General features: G+C 38.7%; 1 protein-coding gene across 1 annotated transcript; it reads left to right on the top strand.

Moving 5' to 3' along the window:
- Window positions 1-2653: 2653 nt before the first annotated feature.
- On the top strand, window positions 2654-21794 carry rab10 (RAB10, member RAS oncogene family). Its single transcript, XM_026194009.2, has 6 exons — window positions 2654-3404; window positions 10120-10180; window positions 13541-13679; window positions 18585-18674; window positions 20045-20146; window positions 20626-21794. The coding sequence occupies exons 1-6, from the start codon at window positions 3278-3280 to the stop codon at window positions 20710-20712; spliced, it is 606 nt and encodes a 201-aa protein (XP_026049794.1). The 5' UTR covers window positions 2654-3277; the 3' UTR covers window positions 20713-21794.
- The last annotated feature ends 3941 nt before the right edge of the window (window positions 21795-25735 follow it).

Raw genomic sequence — 25735 nt, 5'->3', positions numbered from 1 at the left:
AAAACAATAGATGCATCTGTCAAGGGGATTATGCAGAATTTTTCAGAATGCAACATTAACTACAGCAAAGACACTGCAAAGGTCCACAGCTACAGTAAAGACTGGGATCTGTTGGAAAGTGGTTTTCAGTTTTCAGACAGTTTGATAGTGACATCATAAAAAAAATTAACTAAAGAGTATAAAGAATTATGATCGAATCCTGTACAGTATCAATAAAAAATAATTAAAACAGGACCCATATGTGCAGAAATTATCTAAAAAAAAATAAAAAAAATAATGTGCCAGAAAGGTGACTCTGCGCTGTGTAAGTATAGTCACTAGATCCTCGAGTTATGTCAAAGAAAAAACAATTTCCTTCTAATTTGGATGAATCCAGGAAGTATAACTCATATTTAATTGGCTACACAAGAAACGGAGTAATTTCCCACATTCATGACTCCTCTGTTGAAGGGAGAACCCCAGTTTGTATACAACTGTTGTCCCAAAGCAACAAAAATTTAGGGCAAGGAGGAAAAATGTAAAATGAATCATTTTAAGACTCATCTAAGAGCATTCAAATGCAACACATTAGCGCCCTCTGCTGGATCAAGTGTGTCGTTAAAAGCCACCTAAGTAGGTCGGGAGGATTCACGTGAGTAGTCTTTCCAGGTGTAATGGAGGAGGTGACGCTGTAGTGTAGGTGATTTCTGAGCGATTCTCTGGGAAACTACCGAAGCTTACATTCAACTACTTCCCCCAACCCCTGTGTTCGCTGACAAAAAGGTGAAAATCTCAGCCACATGGGGAATTCAACACACGGTGGGAAAGCTAATGGACACAAATGACTCAACACCTCACTGAGCACTGAGATGTGTTTAATGTGCCCGGGGAAGCAATAATAAGTAAATGTACTGGACTGATGAAAATAACACAGCGAAAATTCCCCGGCTTAGGTGTCACCTTTTATGAGTCACTCACAGCCAAGTGACTCAAGCTCACCACAGACTATCCAGCTATGTGTGAAGTAAATATCTGGATATGATTGCGGGTAATTTGTATTATTTGTATTTTATAAAATGCTAAGCAGGTAATTTAAAAGTATGGTGCGAAATATCAAGAATTTATGGGTTTCTACTGAAATAAATGAGCTTTCTGAAGTTTATTGTTGGACCAAAATAGGTCAATCAAGTAGTTGTTTCAGCCCCAGTGCACAAAAAAATCAAAGTGCTCCAAGCCAAACAGTGAGGCCCGAATCAGCTTGCATATCTTCTTCATATAAGCTACAAAATAAATACGTCCCCAATGGACCGTTTTCTTTTTCTTTTTTTTTTAATCACAGGCAGAAGGAAGAAATTTGAGAGTTGCTGTTCCTGCGAGGCAAACCCCAAAGGCCCCCCGAAAGAATTTCTATGTTGATTTATTAGAGTGAAAAGATTTCCTAACAGTGGAGGAAGAATGCAGTGATTCATTTAGGATTAAAAAAATGTTCTAATTGAGCAAGTGACACATAAAGAAAATATGAGATAAATGATTCCCCATTTCCGGACAGGAAAAATCATGGATCCTGTAACTGTGCAGGCATTCGTGGATTTAAGTAAACACAGCATAACAACGTGTGTATTCACTGGATCACTTAAAGTATATAAGCTTTCATTATAGTCCCTATACTTTATCACTTTAATGAATCACTTTGTGACTTATTGACTGCAGGTTTGAGCATGTGTGTCTTTTCTTAATTTTCCATATAGTGGATAACTCTTTTCTTTCCCGTGGGTGTTTGCCTGGGGAAGATCTGTGGTTGGTTGGCTCATAAAAAGTAAAGGGACCGATGAAGCTTTGTTGACTTTGGTCCACTGCAATGTGGCGAGGAACTTTTAACTCCTGGCTTTTCATCTAGCACCACAATGTGGTCATATTTCAGTTTGTTCAGTACTCTGGTGGCATTGTGACAGCTCTCTGTAGCAGACGGAGAGTTGCTGGAGTGGCAGTATAGACTATTTAGCCCTGTTCAAACTTTCTTTTTCTCCGACTTCTTTTTCTCTCTTCATATCTTTCTTCCTCAGTTTGCATCAAGTCTGTACTTGGCAGTGGAAAGCAGGGCATACTCAGCATTCCTAAGGAGTGTCTGAGAGTCAAACAACTCTGACAGGCGGAAGAAGGAAAGAGTCCCTGTCCTTTCTCACAAACACACAAAGCCAACTCTAAAAGGCCCTACAGCAGTTACGTGTACATGCAGACTGTCTTTCGGTGTGTATACTTATTACAAGACTTTAGAGGATCAGTGACCTTGCACTTCACAGAGCAGAGGATGTGGGAAACGCCCGTAACAAGCACAGAAGAACTTACATATGACATCACTTTGCCTGACTCACAGCTGGGATAGTCACCGCACCAACTGCCAGCTTGCCATGAAAGCTGAAACACCCCGGCTACTAGAGATCCGCATGAAACTCGTCGCCATTTTGGTTCACTAGCGGCATTTCACAGTGAGATATGAGCGGCGCTTTGAGCCTAAATGTCAGCGTATGTTACAGAGTAACATTTGCCCTTTCTGTCAGGCTAAGACACGCCCCCTTTTTACCGCTACAATGCCTGCTTGGATAGCCATTCAGATTAGGGCGCTTGAAGGAGCAACAGCTGAAATGGCCAATCAGAGCCGTGAATTTTGACAGAAGGGGCGGGAGTAGGCGTGCCAAAAGGTCTAGGGTGTCGCCGCGGTGGCTCCCATTCGAAGGCGACGGCGGTCGTCTGTATTTCGGTCTAATCTCTACAGAAAAAAAAAGTGAAATTACTTGGAACAGACAGCAGATTCGGCGCACTTTCATGTCTTGATTTTTCCCAGTTTCTTCTCGGTCGAGCTTGTCCCAGGGCTCTGGAATGACGGGGTGTGCCGAGAATCTGAATTAGCTCGCCGTTAGTTTGAAGAAAGAGTGAATCGGGGTAGAGTGCGAGAGAGGAGCCATTTTGTCCCGACTGTGTGGGAGAAAAGAAAGAGTGAAAAAGAGGTATCACACAGAAGGAGATTCTATTTTTGCTCTCATGCTGTAAGGGGGGGTACCACGGTCGGGTTTGGGAATCTAGAACTTCTAGGACGACTCTACAGACACATTATTTTGGGTGGTGTTTAGCCAACTAGCTTGCCAAAGCTAATCAACAAATCCACAGTTTGTTAACTGTTAACAGCCAAGAGGACAGTTGTTGGTCAGGTTGGCCAAGGAGCTGGCTTTAGACTTCACATAGGCGTACTCTAGGGTATCGTTTTTTGTATCTATCGGGGTGAACACAAACTGATTCTTCAATGGCGAAGAAGACGTACGACTTGCTGTTCAAGCTGCTTCTGATCGGCGACTCGGGCGTGGGGAAGACCTGTGTGCTGTTCCGCTTCTCTGACGACGCCTTCAACACAACCTTCATCTCCACCATAGGTAAGAAGATCACGGGCGTTGTAACAGGTGATTTCGTTGACCCTTCTGCATCCACCGGAGGTAGTGTGACAGCTGTGAGTCTCGCCTGCCTCTACCCTGCAGCTGGAGGTTGTATGCAGGACGGATTTGTTGGCGGCTAGTGTGGTATGAGCATGCAGCAGCTCTCTCTAGGGCCTGTACAGGTTAGCTGGAAAGCTAGTTGCGCAGCCTTTATGAGCTCTTACTAAACCATCACTTGCTCATAAACGATTGCGACGTTAATAACAAAACGCTATCATTATATCTTGGTTTGGTTTAACTGGGCAGCAACAATTATAGCCCGTTAAGTCTCCAAATTTGCTGTCAGTTTACTTGACCCAGCGGCTAAGAAGCTAGCAAGGCTAGTAGCACCACAGGGCCGTGCTGCACTAGAAAAATCGCCTGTGCATTTAAGTGACAGGTGTTTACTTCTCAGTATCAGCCTATATAGGTTTATTGCACAGTCCTTGTCAGGAATTACACGTTAAAGGCAACAACTGTATGAGTGTTTTGATTTGAAGCAACAAAAAATACTTGATTGTAAAAGCAAAATTTTACTTGATTATCACAAGTTGAAGGAGTGATTATTCACGGGTTCATGGTTTCATGGATATCAGAATCAGAAAGACTTTATTTATCCCCAAGGGGTAAATAAGATACAACAGAGCAGCATGACGTTGAAGATAAGAAGGACAGGGTTCATGCTTCAGATTGTTGTCACCGCTAATGGTAATGGAGGTGAAGCTGTTTAAGCGACTTGGATATTCTAGCATTGGGAACTTGATTATATGATGTAAGAAATTAACTTTTTAGGTGAAAACTTTGACTATAGTGAATCTAATTGTATAAAAGCAGCTGAAAATTGCATTTTCTTTCTAAAATTAGAAGCGCTTATAGTTTGTATTCTAAGTACTTGAGTAAATATTGTATACTTATTTACTTTGCTCAAGTGCGCCAGTGAGAACCATTAAACAATTCATCATGATGGCATCATCATCCCCTCCCCATCCGTCCTATTCACGCATGCGCCAAACATCACGCTCACATGAGTCAAGTGTCAAACTATGTCAAGTCCCTGCATAACCCAAGTGAAGGCTCCATTTACTCCTCTTGCTTAAGATTAGTGATGAGTAATAATGTAATATAAAACGTGCTTTGCTTGACTGCAATGTGCTGGTGTTATGTGCTCGATTCATGGACTGAGCTTTCTTCTGAAGCCGTGCTCTTTGTCACTACATAGCCGAAAGCACACAACTGGAAAGGGAAAATGTATTCTCACTGGCATCCAGGCTAGATTAGATTTGTTCAGCTAGAGCACTGACCTGTCACTCTGTTGTAACTCTTCATGTCACATGTACTCGTTTTATTGTTTTTGTCATTCCTTTAGTTTTGCTTTGACTTGCAGGGTGTTTGTTTTATTACACCCCATGTCGTTTCTCAGCATGCAGTCAATTAGATTTAGGCCTATGTGTTTTATTTGAGTCAAAGCCACCACATCAGATCTGTGTCACTTAAGGGAAGAAATGTGTAGTGTTAGTTGGAAGAAGGGGAAAATTGGTCCAGACTAACAGGTTCTTCAGCACGTAGAGATCGGTAGTGACCTTTGCTCCTTGCATACGTGCTTTCCTGGCAAGATGGGTAGTAAGTCAGTACTTTTATGTTTTTAAATCAGCTACAGGTGTTTTATTTGCTTTGTTAAATATATTCTATATACTCTGTGTACTCTCCTCCATGTGAAGCAGCTGAGGATAATGTGTTAAAATGGTGCTGGAGGTATTCACACCGTAAACACAAGGGATTTTCCTCCAAATTAAAAATAAATGTGGTATCATCATCCAGACTAAAAATCAACAGGGTTGGAATGAAAGTACCGTTCAGTTTATTTATGTGGTGTTTCTTTTACTCAAGCATAAAATACATATTTGTTTATCAAATGGCCATAACTAAATGGGAATGTAAATACAGACTTGATGCTTTAACTGTGTGCAGATGTAGTCATCGCCCCTAAAGGTCCCTTTTGAGGCAGGAAACCCCGAAACATACCCAGTTTCTGTGTAGTCCATAAAAACAGAGTAGCGTTATCTGGCACAGCTTCACCTACTTCTAAGGTGCATGGATAAGAACAAAAAGTCAGAATGTGTTGTCACTCATGAAGGTCTAAGTTCACAAGCCAAAATGCATCAGTCAGATAATAAAGTAGTTCTGTATATTGCAAGTGTTGCTGGAGCTTTAACCTCTGTGTAGTTACGTGGGAACAAATTATGTTGGTTATGAAGGTATTTAAAGTATCAACGTGATCAGTCACAAGTGCTTGAAAAGAAAGTGTTGACAACACTCACTGTGGTCAGTTTAGTTTAGGAAGTGATCGTTTTAGAGTGTTCAGTTTGTTATGATCTGTCAACTTGAAACTTAAGAAGAAATACTTGGAAATCAAGGAACAGAAATGATCTCAAGTTGTTGTTTTTTTGCTGGCTCCTTTGTAGAGTGTCCTCTATAAAACTGCAGCATAGTTCGTGCACTTGAAAGCTCCTGGCTCGTCTCTTGTCTTTGTTCTACATCTGTATTCAAAACAAAGCCGCGTGCAATGTGATAAGCTGTAAAAATTGTATGTAGAACATGTCATCTTTCTCCAGTCACGTAATCTGTACGTAGATTGGTGTATATGGTTATCAAAGCAAATCTGTAAAACTATACTTTTAAGATTATTTCAATCAGTACAGTTAATAATGTTCTAGCGAATCGTATAATTACAAGATACCAATAACTTGTATGTAAAGGTTGAATACATACTGGATACTGTAAAAAATACTGTATTTTTAAGCTTAGAAACCCAGACATTGTTAACAAGAATTTGTTGGGTTTTTTGTTTTTAAAAAGTTGCAGGCAAAATGGGGGGGAAAAAAGATAAATCAGTGCTAAGACAGTTAAAAGAAGACAATGGTAGATGGATACCTTTATTTTTAAATAAATAAATACATACATAAATCTTGTCTTGTCTGCAGTGATACATCAAAACTGTGCAGTATAAATGTCTCTGGAATATATATCTATGTAGGCACATTTATACATATCTAATCCAACAAAGACTTGCAAATGTTTAAAGAGTAGGTGTGTAACCAAAACAATGGTTCAGTCTGTGCCTCGGGTTTTATAAGGAAGGTATGAACAACAAGGAAAGCACAATCACTTGAACAAAAATGAAACTGTATTATTCGATTTAGACTCTGTTATTTGCAATTCACTCGTCACCTGAACAATCGGTACTGCTTTCACCAGACTAGTATGCTTTATCAGTTTCACATGGATATCACAGTACAGAAAGCCACAATATTAAATTGTGGATGTTTGTATATGATTTCAGTCTCATTTTCAGAACTGTCATGCCTCTAGTCAAGAGGCTAGGTTTGAACATGAAAATGGGGTCCAATGAAACCACTAGCATGTGATAACCCTGCCACAACTGTGAGTGGTTTGAGGTTGGGGATGAGCTTATCAAGCAGAAATACTTTTTAGTATTCACTAGAAACTGTCAGTCTCTTGCTCAGGACCAGTGCCACTGTGGCAGACCTGACATGCTAGCTTTACCTGGTGGCTTATGCACCGCACCTAATTCTTGAAGAAGTTTTACACATTTTTTTTCCTATTTTTCTCCTTGTACAATATCATCTATTCTCACTGTGCCACACATACTTTACCAGCCTGACCTGTGGTTGTCAGTAGTGCATTCTTCTGTTTTTGTTGTTTAAGTGGTTGGTGGGAGACAACTTTACATTAGATCCACAGCTTTTAACCTATCAGACAGTGGTCAAAAACTATTGAAGGATCTAGTCACCAGGATGTTACTCTCTAGTTTTGGACTTAGTGTTTTGAAGCTTTGTGTTAGTGTTTTGGCTGCCACCATGTTGTTCTTTTAGAACCAGGAGTTAATTAGTTTGATAGCTCAGTTACCTAACATATCAGCTAATGCCTAGCAAGCTTGGTTGGAAAGCTACATGTGTTAACTGTACCTGTGCAACATCTCATTAGCACAAAGAAACGGGCTAATTAAATACTAGAATTTGATTTCTCGCGATCTTTGAAAAATAGTGATGTTTATTTATTTATTTATTTTTTTTTAAACCGTATCACTACATTAAGCAACAGATAAAATGGCCTTTCATTTGAGATAATGCTTACAAGATATGCTTCTGTCATGAGGTTGACAGAAGCTTTCCCAGAGTAGCTTTATATATAAAGCATCCCAGAGAAGCCATAAAATTTCTCTCGGTTACATTTAGGAAATCCTCCACAAAAGGGGGCCAGATTTACTAGTTAATAAACACCTAAACTAAAAAGCTGAAAGGAACAAAACTCCCAACGGCAGAAGCAGGACATGAAACAGGAATGTGTTCTTCCTGTGACACAGGACTCATACCATTGGAGACACAGATTCACAGCTGTTTCTCAAAATACCCCCACTGGAAACCCCCCCCCCGCTCTCATCCATCTCTTATTCCTGCTTCCAGCCCGTCTCTCAGCCCCTCTCCCTTACAGATTACACTTATTAAGTGAGTGAATATGCATAGTATCGACTGAAATCTTTTTCCATTTAATGAATTTTGCACGGAAACTGGCAGAAGCAGACAGTGGCTTTCATGCTTGTGGAAGGAATGGTTCCTCTGGTATTAAGAAGAAAGCCGACTATAAACTGCTTGCATCCAGCTCAACATTCACATCTCATGGAAAGTGTCATTCTTTACGGGATAGGTATAACTGTTTTTCCACTGATTGGATAAATGATCCGTGATTGCACAATGCGCATAACTTGTTTCTTTCTCTTTTTTTTCCCTTCACAGAGTAAAAAGAGTGAACCTCTGCGTTTACTCTCCTCAATAGTAACACGTCATCCCTGTTGAGGCTGACTTCAAGAGCTTAACTTTTGTTGTGTAGAAAACTCCCCCTCTTTTACCAGCGTTAAATCCTAGCTTTTCTTTCTGTCCAACTGTATCTTTCTCTCCATGGGATGTGCATAATATTTTGTGACTCAGGCTTTGGCAGGCAGTTTCCTCATTATTCTATAAACTTGCCCCACCTAGAGCACAGCTGTTTCTTGGACTTTTTAACCAACCACAAGGTCTGACCAAGAGCAGAACTGACAGCTCGGTGTTTAGCAGGAAAACACCACTTGTTGGCTAAAAATGAAACTGATGAGTCACCTACCCTTCACATTTAAAGTATAAGAGGATAATAATCTAGTGTGTTTTACTTTCAAGTGGGAAGTTGATGGTTGAATTGCCTTCTTATGTTTTCTAGCTTTTTCAAAGAGAAAGAAGTTAGTGGTTTGAGTCAAAAAATCCCCTACTTTTATTTAGTTCATTATAGTTTTGAAATGCAGAAATCCTACATATGCCCAGGTGAGGGGTTTAACAGTTACTGTAATATCATGAGTCATTGGCTGTTTGTTGTAGCACAGATTTAAAAGGACATAAATAGGTTATACTAAGTGAAAGAAAAACATGAGGGAAGTTGGCCCCCTGTTTAATAAGTAACCCCTCTACCCTTAACTGTAGCTCTACACCCTTTTTTCCCAAATGATAAAATTCAAATTCCATTGAATGTGAAAAAGAAGCGTCAGTAACTTTCCACTGCTTGACAGTTATTTGTAAATCTTGAAAACATCGACATTGGAAAGACTGCACACTGCAGCACCACAAAACTTCTCCCCCGAGTTCAATCTCCAACCAAAAAGGAAAAAAACAACTTTAGGCTGAAACCTCAGATATTACAAAAACACTTAAAGCACTAGTTTAAAAAAAATCTTATTTGAGATCACCGAAGTTTTACAGTTGTGAGAGTAGTGCCTGAGAGCATGTGAGGGTCCTCCTGGGTTCAAGTGACGTAAATTTGATAATCAAAGCAAAAATATGGTTCAGTTTTCACTTAACTATGGACTTTGGTAGCAGTGCATTCATCTTATATTTTAGTTTTTAACGGTGAATGGCAAATATCCTGTAGGTGTTAGTAATAGTAGCCAAAAGGTGACAATTAAACAAACAAAACAGAAAATATAATGTTTTAAGATGAGAAACAGTACCAGTAAGTACAGTTATTCCACATATGGTTAAAGCAGTATGATGAGCCTGTGTTTGCTTACTTATCATAAATTTATAGAAATTTTTCTTTTTTTTTCTATTTCATAATGCAAAATGTAAAAAAACAACCCTGGTGACTGTCCTTCGAGGGGAAGCCCGAAACCTTTTTGGGGTGCACCAGAGTACAAGTTCAGTATTTACTGGCTCATATGGTCTAGTGCGCTTTAGTTGTAGTAGCTTTATTTTTCAACCTTGTTAGGATCAAATGCACTACAAGGTGCAACCTATATGTATGTTATATATATTAAAAAAATACTCACAGCTGTCTGAAAACAAGTATAATTTTGACCTCAGTGACCTGGTTTGTGTGCACCCGTTGTTGCCCAGCTGCTGATCCCAGCTGTCTGCTGAGAATGACACTGCAGAATCAGGAAGAGATAATGCTATTGTTTCTATGATGGCAACAGTTGTTGCTAAACCGCTGCCGTTGATTTATCTGTTTCTGACCTTCACTTTCTCTTTGTCACAGTGCTGGAGCCGTTCATCTCTCTTCTTATTCACGACAGCTTATGTTCTACAACTGATGGATATTGGTTAAGCTGACATGTTTGTTTTTTGTTTTGCAGGAATAGACTTCAAGATCAAAACTGTTGAATTACAAGGAAAGAAGATAAAACTACAGATCTGGTGAGTCAGTTATAGATGTGAGTTTTTGTTTGCATGCCAGTGTTGTGGAGATACGAAAAACACACCAAGCTTGTGAGAATCGTGTTTCAGCGTAGCCTCTTTTGTGAATCATTATGTCATAATGAAACATCTGTTTGACATACCTCCCTTAAGCACTGAAATATGCAGGAACAGGAAATGATCATCAGTCCATTAGGTCTGCTGTAGGGTTATCGTTGTCTGTACCAGATGAGTAATTATTTCTTCTTTCTTTTTTTTCCCACATGAGTAGCGCCCATTGAGTAAGGCCCAAATGCTCAAGGAATGCATAAATCTTCATATTTTGGAGCCTTTAATTGGTTAAGTTTGGCAAAAATTGATTAGATTTGAATTACAAATTGTCTCTAAGTATTACGGAGAGAAACAGGATGAATTAAAAGAAAAAATGCATTTGTACAGCAGATTGTCCATAGTATTTGGTCTAATTCTTATGAGTCTATAGGATGAAAGCATTTGGGATTGGTTAAAAAAACAAATACTGTTCTGTTAATTTTCCTGTGGAATCCTTTTTCTGACTTGGAAATAAAATAAAAAAAAATCCCATAATTAGCTTAATTTGCAAATTGAAGTTGTTGGAGAATCAAGTTCAAGTAATGAAGATAAAAAATGATTAATGTAAGAAAAAGGCATTATTTGTGCTTTTGTAATGAACAGAGTTGCAACTAAAGGTTTTGGTAGTCCAGTTGAGGCAGTCTTTTTTTTTTTAGGAATGACAGTTCAAGAAGAAATTAACTATAGCAACCAGAATAAAAAGATATGAGACATGAGCAGTTTGGTTTGAAGCTACAAGATGACAAAGAGCCTGTTATTTAAAGGTGACTGATAATGGTGAACGATATGGACATTTTTTTTAGTAACATTGAAAATAAATGAATCAGAGCTTTGTGATGCATAACCTGAAGTAGAAAACATGATAACTACAAAGGTACAAATACATTGTAGCACAATACAAGAAGACAGTTTCAGGTCAATACAGAACCTGTAACGGATATTGCGCTTCTCTGAATACAGTCCGTTCATTCAAAGATAATCTTTTCATGTTATCTCAGAGACGGACACCTGCACAGCCACACCCACTGTTACTCTAGAAAACAAGCACAATGGACAAAAACGTTATTTTGAGTAACTTGTCAGCTTAGGTTCTTGGGATCTTGCAATTGGGAAGTTGGGATCTACTGTCTGGAAATGTAAGTTAAACAGCTGAAATATTAAAAACAAACTATAATAAAAAAACTCAAATTATTGAGGTAGTACAGAGAAATTTGATTTGCCACTGGAAGGTGAAACTCTAATTGAATAAAACCATAAATGCAGTACTGAATAGGGGACAAACAATAGTGGGCAAATATTTAATAAAGAAGCTGATTACTGTCAAATTAATGATCGTACTTCGTATTCTTAAACTCAGTGGTTGAAGACATTACTTTATTCGTTGTCAGGATATGTTTTCATTTCTTGAGCAAAGCTTTTGCCCAAAGAAAGGACAAAGAAAGGACGATAGACGGACAATTGAAGAGTAAAAATATGTCTTTCATTATTAAAATGCATCATTTTACTTTTTGGTATTTGTTTGTTAATAAGTGGATAGCGATGAGTGAGTATGAAGTCATGAAAGATATCTTGCAAGACTTTAATAACTTGCACATGCATAAAATTTGTGTCAGATCATGTGCATTTCAGGCTCAGATCAGATTTTCCCTTCATCCTGTCCAAGCACATTGTGTCTTGATTAACACTCGTATCTAGTTAAACACCCTCTTTAAGTGTAGCTCTGATTTGCTTTGGTGCCTGGTGCTCCTGGGCTTCCTCTCTTTCCCTTGTCAGCGGTGATAGATGGATGTTGGCAGAGTTTCCACAGAAAGCAAGAAGTGACTGCTGAGGCTGATGCTAGTGCAGACATGCGAGGAAACCTGCAGTGGATTTAAATGTATTTGTACCTGGGTCAACCCGCCTGCTACGGCTTTGCCGTTTGTTTTTCTTCCAAGAAGTGTTAAAATTAAATAACATTGTTCCTGTAGGCCTTAAAGCAGTATCTTTTTTTTCTTCTTCTTCTTTTTCTTTTTGTCTCTGCGTCGAGTTTGAAGTGTGCATTAACTAAATATTTTATCATCGAAGTCAGCCTCTGTTGGTGACCAAAAGAATAGCCTCACATAAGCAGGTTCACATGTCTGGCACGCCTTCTACTGAACTGTAACTGGGACAAATAATGAAGTTTTTACGGTTAAGAAGACTGACATAAATAAGTGGCACGAATTCATTTTTAATGCTACATAATAAAGTGCTAATTATCTTTAATCACTCTATATGTGGGGCTTTCTTCAAATCGTATTCAACTAAATGTTTAAATACTCACTTGTTTTGATTGTTTGACTTTGCTGCGTTTGAGCTGAGCAGCACACATACATTAAAATATTCCTTTAGCTTAAAACAGTGAAATTTATATTACTGGCTGATGTGGAAAAACTTTTTATGTTGATGAAACACAGCTGTTGCAGATGGTTTGCTAGATGAGAGGCTGCTTCTTCATCACACTTTCTTGGTTTAAATTGCTGTCATGTTTTTAATCTAGTCTAGCTCATAATCCAGTAACCTCAATGGTTTGGATCGTACTGTTTCAGTTTTGCATTTAGGACCTTTATATTTGTATGGCAGCAATGAGGTATTCAACATTTTAGATAGCTGCTGTTCTAAATTGTAGGCATATCTACAAACTTTATGGCTGATTATTTTAACTTAATCACTAAGAATCTTCTCACAGACACATACATAGAGAGTCTGGTCTCAATGCTTCCCACAACAGACTGACTGATGTCACTGCAAAAATCATAATTACTGTTTTGGTCAAAATTGACATAACAATGAATTAACTTTTCAAATGTTATACAACCTTTTTTTTTTTTTTTTTTTTTCATCAAAAAAATGTTTGGACCTTCCCTCTGGAACTGTATTGTTGGTGAATTTTAGCCCCACATTATACATGAGTGCTTACAAGCCCTTAGGGTTCAGCTTCTCTTAACTAACAAATGTCTTGATTGTCTTTAATCTTATTTGGAGGGATTTTCTTAAATCAGCTTCCTCAGTCTAACAGCAACTCAAAGAAAGAGTCTTCGCTGAGTTTGGACTCTTCAGAGTTATTTGCTTATTTACTCTTCTGTTTTGAACAAAGCATTTGTAGCTGATAAATGTGTGAAATCTCAGCGTATTATGAAGAAATTTAAGCAATTCTTTGGTCAAATTTTATTTGTGAAGCACCTTTCATGCAGGTCACTGCAGTTCAAACCCAAGAAAACACATGCAAATAAAAACATGTTCTCTGTGCAGGGACACAGCAGGGCAGGAACGGTTCCACACCATCACCACCTCCTACTACAGAGGAGCCATGGGCATCATGCTGGTCTATGACATCACCAACGCCAAGAGCTTCGAAAACATCAGCAAATGGCTGCGCAACATTGATGAGGTGAGGCAAATAAACACCAACACAAAGTATCCAAACTCTGTATCATTTTTATTTTTATGGAATGAATCGTTGACACTGATTTTGCATTTATTTCTTTATGTCTTTGGAACAAAAACATGGCGATAAACACTTCACGGGAATGCGGCCAACATGACTAACGGGCTAGTTAAACTGTGTGCAGCGAGCTGTGGAACAGGAGTGTGTGACTAAAATGAATCAGATGAGCCAGTTGTCTGTATGCATCTGTCTCACTGCAGAAGTAGTTGTACAGTTTTACCAAGCAGTACCACAAACAGTCTGACACAACAAGGGCGGGTTTACTTGTTTCAGCCTGTTTTTAACATTATAAAAGCTGAGTAACAGTGAACACATTCAAGGTGAGACAGCTGTAACGTCTTGTTAAGACCACTGGCTGAATAAAAGATGGCTGTATCTGCTGTGAAACCCCGAGCTGATCATTGCCAATGCCATCTTGGTGTTTTGAAACCTGACATGCTGTTACTGAGGTCACAGAGGAGAGGAGCTGAGGGCTATTTTTCCTATAAACTTCTATGTAACCTGAAGTGCTGTTGGAACCACAGGAGTTTCCACCTGCTGGTTATTGAAAAGCGTGCAGGTTTCAGCAGTCTGATTTTTCAGATCTTGATGTTGTGTCCGTCTTTTATGCCGTGTATGGTTAACGGTCTGATTATGGCCTGACTCAGATGACGTTGGGTGTTGCTTTGTGCTGGGAAAAAAAACTGGAATCGGGTGCTTGTTTTGTCATCTAGTGGTTTTTGTGGCGATCACAAGCTTATGCCTCATTCCCAGTGACCTTCTCACATGTTGTGATGTAGAGCAGGGCGATATGACCAAAAATATTTATCACGATATACATTTGAAAATCTGCAATAACGATATAATTGACACTAGACAAAATACTTTGCAACTCCTGAACTTTATTAGTGCAAAAAAAAAAAAATCAATGTATTTTCACTTAAACAAGCAGCTTTTTAAAGTGCATTAAAGTTATATAAAAAATTAACAGTGCAAATGCAAATTCCTTGCTGACAGTTTAACCAAAAGGCATTTCCAGTGGAAACTGGCCGACATATCCTCAGCATAACAATGTATAATATACACAAAACTTAAAAAGAGGTTATACACACACAACTAGAGATGGCACGATACCACTTTTTTATGTCCGATACCGATATCATAAATTTGGATATCTGCCGATACCGATATGAATCCGATATAGTGTTTTTTAATCAACAAAACTGTTTTTTAAATATCTTGCTGCATTTTGTATAAGTTCATACTCAAGTTTAAAACAACAACTACACTAAAGCTATTCTGTTATACCTGTATGCAAAAAAAAAAAAATATTTCATAGTTCAGCAATACTGATCAATCTAATAAACTTAAACCTACACCATCCTCCCTATTCTGGTATTTTAAAGAGTACTTAGCATAAATATTAAGCAACCTAACTAATAGGGTTCCAACTCCCAGCAACAACAAAAATAAATAAATAAAAAATAGGGAACCACCCCTCACGCTCCACCTCATGATGCTTAATCGACGTAATCAACCTTAATTTGATGCAGTGTGAAAAAAATGCACAGAAATCAATTATTTTTCAAGAAATATTAAATAGATTCAACATCTTTCTTCAACAAAATTGCAGACTGCACAGATGGTACCTTCCCAAAGGAAAAAGTACTATAGCTTACTAGGGTATATATATTAGACTTAATAGTTACTATATACAGTAATGGACTTCTATTCATTTTACATCAAATTAAAACTTTGGGTGTCAGATAATTATTTATTAAAAGCTAGACATTTTAAATGAGAATAAGAAAGAAAAGTATGTCTTTGAGCCCCCTTTTCCCTGTTAATGCCCTATCGGCCCCCCTGGCTAAACTTTGCTAGATCCGCCCCTGCACAGTTACCAGCGTCAGCTACGTAGAAAAAGATCCTCGAGTAGAAAGTTATATTAAATAAATTCTAACAACAGCTGATCAAGCTTAAACGTGCTGCTGTTGTTCAGCCGCTGGTTTCCTCTTTCTGGTGCAAAGTGGGCCAAAAGCAAACTAGAGACACGGACTCGCGACAGAAAAGCCGATCAGCTGATTGTTAAGCAGTTTCATGATTGAAGTAGCAGCAGGAGAGGCAGTCGCTTGTTAAGCTTAACGCAGGAATGCTTTACAAACATTCAGAGATGGACTTACACACTTGCTTTACTTCTCTCGGGATAATTTTGTCGGAGATGAAATGCCGGGTTGCTAGCGAAGCTCCAAATGCTATCCAGACCACCGACAGGTCCCGCATGCCACAGCCGCTCTATCACGTGATGCATACTGCTCCGACGTGCTAACGTTCTGAGGTGAGTTACGGCGTGTTGCAAGTTTTGTGAGGTGCTTTCGTGATATTTAATGGATCGGATTACATTTTTTTATTTTTCTCCGATATCCGATCCAGTAATTTAGGTCAGTATCGGACCGACACCGATACGTAATATCGGATCGGTCCATCTCTACACACAACACGGTAATATTATGTTGAAGCACAGTACGTATCACTCCGCGAGCCTCCTGCCTACGATAGCCGTAATGCTCCGACAATCCATCAAGCGGTGCGGGTTCGTAGCTTAGCAAAGTCGTACTGAAACATTTGACAGATTTTCGAGCGCCGTGTACGACATAAAATCGTTTCGAGGTCAGTAAACACAACCAGAATTCATACATAAGGCACACGGGATTATAAGGGGCACTGTTGATTTTCAGAAAAATCAAAGGATTGATTTTAAGTGTGCCGTATTTTCCAAAAAACACGGTACTAACGCCGGCCCGCTAGCATGCTCTACCAGAAATAGTGCTTTGTTGTGTATCTGACGGACGAAAGCTAAACCAGTTCCACACCACTGAAGTTGCAGTATTTTTACAAACCAATTCTGGTTCATCCGTTTCATTCAACGATCCAGTTTCGCTCTTCTCATTCTGCGTCGCCGCCATGTGCTTATGTAAACATAGGCACTGCGCATGCGCGTTTTACCCATATTCTATCGCGATATTTCATTTTCCTATCGTTGCCTAACATTATACCGGTATTACCGTGAACGGTATGATATAGCCCAGCCCTATTGTGCTGTTTTTTTTTTTTTGTTTTGTTTTTTTTGTTTTGTTTTTTTAAGGAAATGGCCACAAGTAGCATAATGGATGGACTTTTGTTAACTACTAATGAAAAAGGAGGCCCTTTGCCTTAATCATTTACAGAGCAGTTGTGCTGAGGATTATCATGGCCTGAAGAGGTGAGGATTATGGGAAGGTGGAGGGAGACTGTAACCTAAACTGTACAAAAGCTTACAAAAAGAACAGTTTTTTAGAATCGGAGTACTGTGAAAATGTTGTTCGTATTTAATTTTTTTTAAGTATCACATTTTGAGCCAAGACAAAGCCTGATCAGGTGCATCCAACTTTAATCCAGCCCCTTCAAGATCTTTCACAGTGGTGTTAAAATATTAGAATTTATTTTGTTTAAATTTCGCTTGTTTATTATTGAATCTGCAGTGCTGTGTTTTGTCAGTATAAACAGCATTCTTCTTGGGTCAGAAAAAGGACTTTGTTTGTGCATCTGTGTTTTATCAGAATAGATGAAGCCACAAGGATGAGACCTAATGTACACTGATCAGCCACAACATTAAAACCACTGATGTATGAATGGAGTTCAATATTCTGCTTGGATGTGGTTGTAACTTTGACACAATCCAAGCCAACTAAACATGGCTGTGGTTCTAAAGACATGCCCCCACAAGCCTCCCACAAGCACTTGCAGTGCAAGACCCCTTCAGAAACCACTCAAGGAACACAAGACAGTGCCACAGGTGATGATCCAGCCTACAAAGGCCAAAGATCCTAGTCTCATCTGTAGGGTGACACCTGATTGAGCCTGATCTACAGAGGTCCTACTGGCAAACCCAGAAGAACTAAAGGATGCCAGTCCAAGATCAACGGTGTCCGCACCTTCCCACATCCTAACTATTTTTCTAGCAGAGAGACTAACCAGTATTATGCAACTGGTTTTAATGCTGTGGCTGCTTAGTATTTGAAATGTCAGTTTAGTTGGAGACAGATGTCAGACTGTTGCAAAGTTCTGTGATTATAAGCCAAACTGCAACATATGGCAACTTTGTCTTCTCTGTGTGCCTCCGCCCTTTCATTTTTTTTTTTTAGTGTCTCTTCCGCTGTTTTTAGTATTGAATACATCTTGTGTCTCACATGATCTCGCTAGTAATTATTGCATTACACGAGTAATCCTGAGGATTCATTCCAGATCAGATTAGACCTGAGAAGTTAATATGACTGTTTGGATATTGGATGTCTCGTGTTAGCTGTCTGCATTATTTTCTGGTGCAATAACACACTGTAGGTGTTTGAATTTAAGCCAGGTGGATTAGATGAGACTGTGTCTCGTATCATTTTTCTCACCCTTACCTTTAGAACCTTCAATTTGGTCAGAGGAAGGAAACGTGATGCATTTGCCTGTAGTAGCTCTGCCTTTCTAATCCTGCATCTCTGTCTATAGAAGTTCATACACTCCTAATAATATCTCAAACTTCAAAAGTGTTATTAGAGACCACTTGTGTTTTACTTTTTTCTCTGAGTATGAACTGGACATGTGTCCTTTTGCAATAATGAAATGCCCCTTATTCTGGAAAATAACTCATTTGTCCACTCGCTCTACCTACTAGTGGTAATTAGACAGCACTAGAAATTGGTTCTTTTAGAAAAGGGCCTGAATCATGGGCTCGATTGGCCAGCTTGGATTATCTAAGCAATAAATCCTTTAAAAAGCTTAATGTAGATGAAGTTTGGCAAATGTGATCTAATAATCTCCTCATTTGTGTTTTATTTTTTTCAGCATGCAAATGAGGACGTTGAGCGAATGCTGCTAGGCAACAAGTGTGACATGGATGACAAGAGGGTCGTACCAAAAGCCAAGGGAGAGCAGGTGAGGTGGTGCGGTCCTGTGCAGCTGTGAAGGGCCATTCGTCAATGAGGTCCTGCAAGGCTGCAGCAACGATTGGTTGATTTGTTGCTGCAGCCTTGCACTTTGAGTTTGCAGCCACTCATAAAGTCTTCTGTAGTTAATTGTGGCTCATTTGTGCCCATCTGACATTTCCATGAGGTTACTTTCTGCTGAAGTTAATAGGAGTTAAATGCCGTGCTAGAACAGGTGATAGTAGCTTTGTTTGTGTATTTACAGCTCAAACGTTCCACTACAATCTGTACCTCTCTACAGAGCTGCTGTTTGTCTTTCTGCACAAACTGAACTTGTTACCATTGTTTAGCATTTTTAGTAATAATAACTAACAGTGGAGAGATGAACTAAAAGGAAAGAAATGAGATGCTTTATTTTCTCATGAACTGTAGTTAAGGTTCCCTTGTGGAAAGACAAAGAAACAATAACCTAGTTTTCTCAGTTTCTTTCGCAGTTCAAATGCCAAAGATTGAATTATTTGTACTAAGTAGGTAAGCAAGCCATTTAAACTATTGTGAAATTTCATTTAGCTTCCAAACATGAGACTAAAACTGTAGGTAAAAAAAATAGTGTTCAGTTGCATTCATTCTTTAAACAGAAAATTGTTGTTGAATATGAAAAAAACCCTCAATAACCTGATATTCTTAGTATAACAGCTTGGTATCTACACTCATTTTAACTGCCCGTATGCCATCACTTCACAATTTTAATGCGGGAAATCAATAAAATTGTAACTTTTTTCCAATAGAAAATAAATCTGTCCATGTGACTGTCTTATGTGTCCATAGTTCTTAACTTACTTTCTGACAGATACCACCTGTATCATGTAAAAGTCTGAAATTTATAATAGCCACAATTAAACACTTTTAGACAGTAAAAATAAATTAATGCAATCAAACTGTAACAAAATTGATCTAAAAGGAAAAATAAAATAAAAACTATAGCAGCTCAGGGGACACACACGCTCAGAGTTAAACCCCTATTTTGCATTTGTGAGCAGTACTTGGATGTCTGTCAGTTTGGCAGTTGGATATCGAGTTGATTTAGAGTTTAGTTTCTGGATTTAATGTTCAGAGTTCAGCCCAAGTTCATCCTTAACAGAGCTCTAATAAGCCAGAACGAGTGGAAACACCTGTGTGAGACTGCAGGGCCTTTAACAGATTTGGTTTAAAGTACCAAAGCAAACTGGTAGTGACAATATCAGCGCACAAACACACACAGTTCCACTCAGGCAGGTGTGTGTGATACTTGATCTCTGTTCTCCTCAGGAGATCAGCAGCTTTATTTTTGGACTGGACCACATGCACAGTTTCTGACTGGGTTTGTTTTCCTCCCCACAGATTGCGAGGGAGCACGGCATTAGGTTTTTTGAGACGAGCGCTAAGGCCAACATCAACATCGAGAAAGCTTTCCTCACGTTAGCAGAAGACATCCTCAGAAAGGTGTGTGCTCAATGTCTCACGTGGAACATGTGTTCAGTAATTTATTTATTTATTTTTTCCACTAAGGTGTCACCCAGTTATGAAACCTGATGGCAACCATTCATAGCTGTCATTCTCACCCTTTCTTTATTCATACTGAAGCTAAAAAACCGGCATCATGGGAAATATTCCAGTATTTCATTAAATTAATGTTTCAAAGACGGTTTTGGCTTTTATCCCCCTTGAATTACAGGCTGATCCTGATATGTCTGAGTATTTGTTTGATTTTTGGAAACTGGGGAAGCATCTGAACTAGGAAATGGTTAATGATGCCAGCCTTAGTAGGGAGCGATTGTGGACATAAACCAGAGTGGTTGCTTCACATTTTTCCTGGTGCATATTTAATAAGGTGTGTGTGTGTGTGTGTGTGTGTGTGTGTGTGTGTGTGTGTGTGTGTGTGTGTGTGTGTGTGTGTGTGTGTGTGTGTGTGTCTTTGACAGACGCCTGTAAAAGAGCCCAACAGTGAAAACGTCGACATCAGCAACGGAGGAGGAGTCACAGGCTGGAAGAGCAAGTGCTGCAGTTGAACAACTCCTGTTTCACTCACACTAACGCACACAAACACACTCAGACACACACAATCTCTCTCTCTCTCTCTCTCTCTCTCTCTCTCTCTCTCTCTCTCTCTCTCTCTCTCTCTCTCTCTCTCTCTCTCTCTCTCTCTCTCTCTCTCTCTCTCTCTCTCTCTCTCACACTGCTAACTCTAACTCGCCCTCTAACCTGTCTCATGAGTTTTCTTGCACACTGACACTCTGTCTCTTTATCAGAATAAAAACAATAAACCACTTCATATGTCTAATCCCCTCGTTCCCACTTCTCCACCCAACTATGTTCCTCCACTCTGCATCTAATGATCATTTTTATTTCTGATAAAAAGAGAAATCCAGTCACATTTCTTGTCATTTGTTTTAAAGTTTAAGTAAAAAAAAAAAAAGGAAAAAAATGTGTGGAAAAGACAAGCTCATATTTTTAATATTTCCTTTGCACAGGCTCACCTGGTTGGACACCCTCACACCCCTCCCCCTTTAACCCCACCCACCCACAGCACTCACCTTCAGTCTGAGGAAATCAAAGTTAAAACGAGATTAAATAGGATTAACATTTTGTACATTTAGTGCGGTTTCTGTTGTCTAACCATATTTGGTCAATTTGTTACCAAGTGACAGAGGCGTGGCTAGCTCCTTTTGTATGTGGGGGTTTATTTTGTCCTGTGCCTTATATGGAAGACAGGGGCGGGGCTGTGTGGTGGGCGGAGCCACATTCATTTAATGAAATTACAGTTTAATGTGTCGGTTCAGGCTCTCTTCATGAAGACACTGAACTGAAGCTGAAGCGTTTGAATTTCTCCTCCAGCCAAAAGAACGGCATTATACAGTATGTCCTGTTTGTTGATATTTTATTTTATCTGTATGATTTATTTCACTTTTTATTTCTTTTTTTGTTTTGTTTTGTTTTTCTTCCTGCATGCAGATTTCTTTGGGTTGGAAACGTTTCTGTAACATTGTGTAACTTTTGCCACTGGGTAACTGTGGGCGGGAGGTACAGAAATTTTCTTTGGAAATTCAAACAATTTTGCAGATCCATTAAAAAATAAGCTTGTTTAAGTTAACTTGTTTGTCCTCAATCATGTGCAGTGTCTAGTTTGATTTTTAAAACCAGCCTGACACTCGAGGTGTGGGAGGTGTGTGTCACCTGAAGATAGCGCCTCAAAGTTCAGAAAATAAGGGTGCGTCTTCTTTATGCATCAAGCAAAAATTAAATTATATGCAACATTCTCTGACTGGAAGAAATTTGTTTAACATTTAAACCTATTTTCTGCACATTCCAGCACATAAAATAAAATAGTTTTTTGTGTTTACACTCACTCTTTCAAATAAATGCAAGTGAAACACAGCAGAAAATAAATAAAATCAAAGACTAGCGGTCCTGTTGCTCTATTTTCACCTGTATAGCAGGAGTGCCGTAGGCGGAGGTTTGCCCTGGTGCAGGTGTGTCGTAGCGGTCAGTGGAAGGATCTGGGAGTTTCACATTCCCGTGGCAGCGTACTGTCGGTGCTTGCTCGGAAGTTTAGGGGTTTTTTCCCTGTAAAAAGAAGTTTTCTTCCCACGCAGTGAACAGCGGACGCTAATGTTTTTGTCACTTTTTATGGAATCAAAGTCAAAGTAAGGTCAGTGCTTCCACCCTTTCAACGCTGCACGCTCATACTCTCTCCTGCACTCATATATTATCCATTGTTGATCTGCACACAGCTGTTGCCACAAACGTCGCACTCGCTTACGTCATTGTCATGAGACACTCGCAAGAAAGTCACGGTTTTAGTAACGCAGTAACGCAGCGTGCTTACGGGAAAGTAACAGTAATCTAATTAGTTTTTGCAATAGTAATCCCTTACTTTACTCGTTACTCGAAAAAAGTAATCGGATTACAGTAACGCCTTACTTGTACTGCCCATCTCTGCTTAGTAGTACAGAAACCTAGGGTTAACCCTGAAGTTATCTGGATACAACATAGTCCAGGTATCTAATGCTTTGTTGGTTCTGGACAAACGGAGCCAGGTGATGGAAACCGAGATCTCCACTGATAAGATCTTTGTTCTTGTAGCTGCAACATTTCAACAATGTGAGAGAAACTCTGTTGCAGGATCAAAAATAAAACCATTTTCCCCAAATGAATGCATTTAAATTCCAGTGGCAATGTGATGCAGTTTGTGCTGCTGTAGCTTTTACAGCTGGGCTGGGGTTGCTGTTTTTGTACACAGCTGTACAAAGAATGAGAAATGATCCCAACAAGGAATCTAGTTGTAGTCTTGAACAGAGATGAGGTCTGCAAAATCTCACAGGGCCGTCAGTATCCCACATCCCACAGACTCATTAAAGGCCTTATTTTGGGATTATGCTCCACAGGTGGCTTCAACATGCCGAACTACTCAAAACTGTTTACCTTTAACCTGCAAAATTGACTCCACTGTTCAGAAAACTGAGATTTTGGCATCTTACAGGAGGAAAAGGGAGGGTGTTCAGTTTGAGGTACGTCTATCAGCTAGCATGTACGATTCAAGCTGCCACTAACTAGGTGTTTAATGTGTGTGTTGCAGTATGTAAACAAAACCTAAAGTCATATAACTGTACGTCTTGAGACTAGAATGAGAATATGTAACTCTGAACTGGACTGAAACTTTTAACCACATTTAATAGTGTTTGACAATACACTTAAAAATAACTACACTGTTTTAGGTTGGGTATGAGTTATCCACTGTAAGATGAGCCCAGTGATTTGATCTTATATTTAAAATTTTTTAGATTGTCCTATTTTATGGGGACTATTCTTCACTGGAGTTTTATTTTCACATTCTGTAGTGCAGAAAATGAAGAATAAAATAAACCTAAAAATGTTAGATTTCAGCCAAAAAATGTATAAATTTTATTATTTTACTTCACATAGCATTTGTTTTTAGCATATGTTCCCATACACACATGCATACAGTAACTTACTGCTGCATTTTCTTTAGTCACTTCCCTGTTAAACCCAGTTAAGCGCCCTCTGATGGCAACAAATACAAACTTCAACAAATTCAGGGTTGCAAAGTCAGAAAACTGTCTTTTTTTTTTAAATTTATTTTTGAAAGCTCTCAGGTAGGGTCGCCACTGGGATGAAAACTATGTACACTTGTCTTTCTTTTGGGACAGCAAAAAAACATAACTAAAAACATATTTGAGCAGAAAGTTGCTTCAGGTGATTTCAACTTCTGTTCGTCTTGAGAGAAGTCAAATGTTTTAATATTTCAATATATTTTTCCACAGTGCTAAATTATACAGAGCTATTTATGAAAAATGAAAACATTTTTATACATTTTTTAGATTTAAAGGATAACACAGCCATTTGAGCATGCCTGAGGAGCTTCTCTTACAAACCTGTTAGCATGGCTGAAATCTCTTTAGCAAATCACTGAAGATCTGATTAGTGCCTTGCTTTGATAATTCTGTATCTGTAAACTCAGTCACAATGCTGCAGTTTTCTAAGCCTATCAGGATTAACATCTACAAGGTTAGGAATAACACATGGGTGCTTCCTTTAGTAGCAGTGTAACTTTAATATAGGGGAGTCAAACAATGCATAAATTTCTTCTTTTTCCATTCGCTGAATATGTTTTGTCGCTTGGCAATCATGAAAGTCTGCCCTTTCTGGCCGATTCATATGAGAAGGAGGAATTTAAATGCAGCTAAAATTGAAATCTTCCTCTACTTGATGGCGATAACAATACATCACGCTTGGTGTGCTTGTAAAACATGTTTTGTTTTTTTACATTCTTTATTCATCCCGGTTTCCACTGTTCTTAAATTTCCCAACGCAACAAATTTACAGAAAAATAAAATTCTCTCATAAAAGGAAAACAAAACCAGTGCAGAACAACAGTGGTCACCAGTAAGTCCACGATAACTACATTCAGAGATCTTTCCTACACGCAGTGAGAGAAAAGCACCAGAAAAAAGAAAAAAAGAAAAAGGAACTGATATGTGATGAAGAGTCGAACAAAAACTCACCAAAAGATGACCAAGTGCATTTCCCGCTTTAAAAAAAACAAAAAACTAAACTAAAAAAAAAAAAAAAAAAAAAAACTGAAACCCTGACTTTTCTTAGTGTTGTGATTTTTTCTTTAAAAGTGAGTTATACAAAAAATGAAAATCCACATATTTAGTGCTTTGGTTGACCAATATGAGTGACATTTAAAAAAAAATAAAAAAATAAAAAGCAGCAGTGGACCCCAACGAGGACCTGCCCAGAGGGCGGGGGTGGGAAGGAGAGGGAAAAAAGATATTTACATCAACTGTATACAACATAATTTATAAATACATTTTAGATATAAATTAGAAAAATAAAAACAAAAATCTACTGTAGTTCAATCATCAACTGCTACTTATTAAATGCCTGTTTGATTATTAACCCCCTTTATATTTAACCAAAAATAAAGGCACAGCAATAATTAGAGCAATATTTCCCCCTGCAACATTTCTAAGAGTCATAACACTAATTTCCCCACTGCAAACATTAAAATATAAATTAAAATGTATTATTTTTTTTAACCACTGAATAAAACTCCCGCACAAACAGCATCTACACTAGCATCACATGTTACAACTTATTAAATAAATTAAGGCTTTAAAAAGGGAGAGAGCGCCCCGATTTTGTTTTATTTTCCTCTTCTTCCTGCTTTCCTTTCCTCTTATGAGATTTATGCAGCATATGTCACACTTTAAAAATGGATGCATTTCTGGAAAACATGCCAGGAGAAGGAGAATGATACTGGAGTAGCTGGCCCAGCTCTGACAAAAATCCACCTACCAGCACCTCTGAAACCCACTGGGTTACAGTTCAGGTCCAGATATGTAGTTATTACTTTAACGGGTTAGAAAAACATTCAAAGTGCAGATTCTCAGCCTTAATTTGAGAGTATTTAAAATAGTATTGGAGGTGGTGTTCAGGAATTACAGATCTTTACTCTGTAACATCGATGACGTCGGGTGTGGATGTTTAATGATGGCGTTAGTCACA

Source organism: Astatotilapia calliptera, chromosome 15, assembly GCF_964374335.1.
Source record: "Astatotilapia calliptera chromosome 15, fAstCal68.1, whole genome shotgun sequence".
Classification (NCBI taxonomy): domain Eukaryota; kingdom Metazoa; phylum Chordata; class Actinopteri; order Cichliformes; family Cichlidae; genus Astatotilapia; species Astatotilapia calliptera.
This window is presented reverse-complemented; position numbering and strand designations above follow the sequence as displayed.

Coding starts and splice junctions, on each gene's coding strand:
- rab10 (XM_026194009.2), top strand. CDS start 3,278: ATGGCGAAGAAGACGTACGACTTGCTGTTCAAGCTGCTTCTGATCGGC. Junction 10,181..13,540: donor AAGATAAAACTACAGATCTG/GTGAGTCAGTTA, acceptor TTCTCTGTGCAG/GGACACAGCAGGGCAGGAAC. Junction 18,675..20,044: donor CAAAAGCCAAGGGAGAGCAG/GTGAGGTGGTGC, acceptor TCCTCCCCACAG/ATTGCGAGGGAGCACGGCAT.